General features: G+C 36.1%; 2 protein-coding genes across 2 annotated transcripts in view; both read right to left on the bottom strand.

The window, feature by feature from the left end:
* Window positions 1-1,985, bottom strand: part of LOC103463452 (uncharacterized) — an 8,545-nt gene extending 6,560 nt beyond the window's left edge. The window contains exons 1-3 of the mRNA XM_017304253.1: window positions 1,575-1,985; window positions 719-871; window positions 467-585 (exon numbers count right to left, since the gene is read on the bottom strand). Coding sequence (XP_017159742.1) covers window positions 467-585; window positions 719-871; window positions 1,575-1,639 — 337 coding nt within the window. The 5' untranslated portion in view covers window positions 1,640-1,985. The remainder of the gene's footprint in view (window positions 1-466; window positions 586-718; window positions 872-1,574) is intronic.
* The window catches only part of LOC103463511 (alkaline phosphatase, tissue-nonspecific isozyme-like), a gene marked incomplete at its 5' end in the record, with an annotated part of 6,772 nt that continues 6,034 nt past the window's right edge, over window positions 1,702-2,439 (bottom strand). Inside the window, 1 exon segment of the mRNA XM_017304252.1 lies at window positions 1,702-1,712. Within this exon segment, the coding sequence (XP_017159741.1) occupies window positions 1,702-1,712 (11 nt within the window).

Here is a 2,439-nt window from a genome sequence, read left to right as displayed (position 1 = left end):
TGAAGAACTGCTGGTGAGTCAACAATTTAATGCTGTTGGCTCGGCTTTCTAGGAGCTTCTTACAAGAACAACTGTATGATTGTAACTCACTACACAAAACGATCATTTTTATAATTAATTTGAGTTTGATATATTTCTGGACAGAACTGAAAATTTTATCAAAATGAATATGATTTGCACATTGAAAGATGCCTCAACTGTACAATAGATGTTGTATAACTAAACTCTAATCAGATAAATACATATGRGAATTAGAGGAGCCAATATGCTCACTTATGCCCTGTTGGATTGCATTATATTTGCTTGGCTGTAAGTGCAGCGGCTTACGTGTTCATCTTCATACAAACTTGGTAAAACGAGTTTCCATCACAAGTGGTCCCTGGAGTCAAATATTATACGATGCAATTTAAGATATAAACCTGTCCAACATCTCTGTATTAAAACAGCTGTAATTAATCTGTCTAACTGTAAAGACTTACATTATCTTTTAAATTTGGGTTCCCTCCATTCATTAAGAGCAGCTTGAGATTTTGATAGCATCCCCAAAGAGCAGCAACATGAAGAGGAGTCAGGCCTTCAGAAGATCTAAGAGAAATGCAGGTAATCAATGTGTGCTTTACTAGAATATATTTGTTTACAAGATTATAGGTGTAATTCAACTTTTATCTGTAAACTGGTAAAATAATACATGTTTTAATTTCAGTGAATGAAACYATACCTGACATTGGGGTCAGATCCATGCTGCAGTAACATTTTCAAGCAGCGTATGTTCTTCTCTGTTTCCTTGCCGACAGCCAGGTGTATTGCAGCCACACCTTTACTACCCACCAGGTTTGGGTTTGCACCCTTGGAAAGAAATAGCTGCACAGATCTGTAAAGGATTAAAACGCATTGCTTTCTGGAATGAATGTATTCATTTAATWATATATCACAWACAAAACATGATCATAAACATTTTATATTTCCAAAAGTTGTGCATCTTCCTACAAAGCAGAACAAATAAAAAAATATTAAAAGCTACTCGTTTAAACATACAATAGGTACATGTCGGTGTTTGGCTTTTTATGGGTGGCTTCTCTCTGGGAAATTATCAAAGAAAACTAAAACGATTCCAAATACCGATAACAGTTTTTCTTTAATACCTACTTGCATCACCAAATTTGAAAAACAAAAAAATCCTATTGCAAATAGTCACTCCAGAAATGATTGACAAATARTAAAAGTTAAAGATATGATGCATTTACCTAAACATAGTTTATTATATGGAAACATGCCCTTGATGACTAACGTTTATTCATCTGCACAATCATCACATATTACGATACAATTACGTCAGCCACCGCGTGTGCACATCCGCTGTTATTATTACACGTCAAAGGACTCCAATCAAGCTTTATATGAACAAGTGCCGATCACTTAACTTAAACCTGTTAAAGAGGTGTTCAGCATTAAACAACTCGAAAACACAATCCAGCATCCCAAATACTTCGAGTTTCCTTCGTCTGCTGCGTCTCTTTCAACTCAGGACATGCCCGAACAAAACAAAGAAAAGCCTGGATATATTTGTTAACTACCTGGGATCTCCACCGTTCACCGCGACGCACAACTGACTTGCCAGGCTCTTCTTGCTGCARTCCATGACCACCGATGTTTGCTTRCACAACACTACACTATGTTATTTGCAATATCTCTCTGCTTAGATCATGATGAAACTAATACAAAAACGGAGGAAAACTTTCAACCAACGTTAGCTACTAGGGCTAATTCTGCAGAAACGACTCCGCAATGCATACACATGTTTAGCTAAGTTTGTTATGCATTCAGTTAACAAATAACAGGCGATTCGTTTAATCGTCTATTATTTAGCTAAGATGTTTTTCGAAGCTTTATAGTCCTAAATAATGTTGAATTTAAATCCGAAACCCAGATCCAGAAAAGCTGCGTTTATTGTTTTGATGGTTAAAGTTCCCTCCAAGCAAGAAGGCGGAAGACCCGCCCACGGACTCTTCTGATTGGACAATTTGTCAACAGTGTCTTCCGCACTTCAAAAATAGAAGCTCAGTTCTCCATCACCCATCACCATGGTCGTAGTTTAATGTACTGCAATAACAACTGGGATTAATTGGAATGTTTGACTGAAGTGACTTTTTCTGTAAGTGCCTCAAAATTACATTTGTTGTCAGTTGGTGCCATACAAATAAACTGAACTGAATTGAACTATAAAAAAAAACTGCAGCAAAATATCAAAACAAATAGAAAAACTGACTGTGGGATGCTTTTCTATAGGTACGTTATATTTAGTGAGTTTGGTTGATGTCACAGAAGTGAGAAGTTTTTAAAATGTGTTTTGATGTTATACATTTACAGTTCGCATAAAGGTTGCCATGATGCTGTTACTCTTACTAAACATTGGAATTTCAGCCAAAATTGTTGCAACAT

The sequence above is a fragment of the Poecilia reticulata genome, linkage group LG4 (genome assembly GCF_000633615.1).
Source record: "Poecilia reticulata strain Guanapo linkage group LG4, Guppy_female_1.0+MT, whole genome shotgun sequence".
Taxonomy (NCBI): domain Eukaryota; kingdom Metazoa; phylum Chordata; class Actinopteri; order Cyprinodontiformes; family Poeciliidae; genus Poecilia; species Poecilia reticulata.
This window is presented reverse-complemented; position numbering and strand designations above follow the sequence as displayed.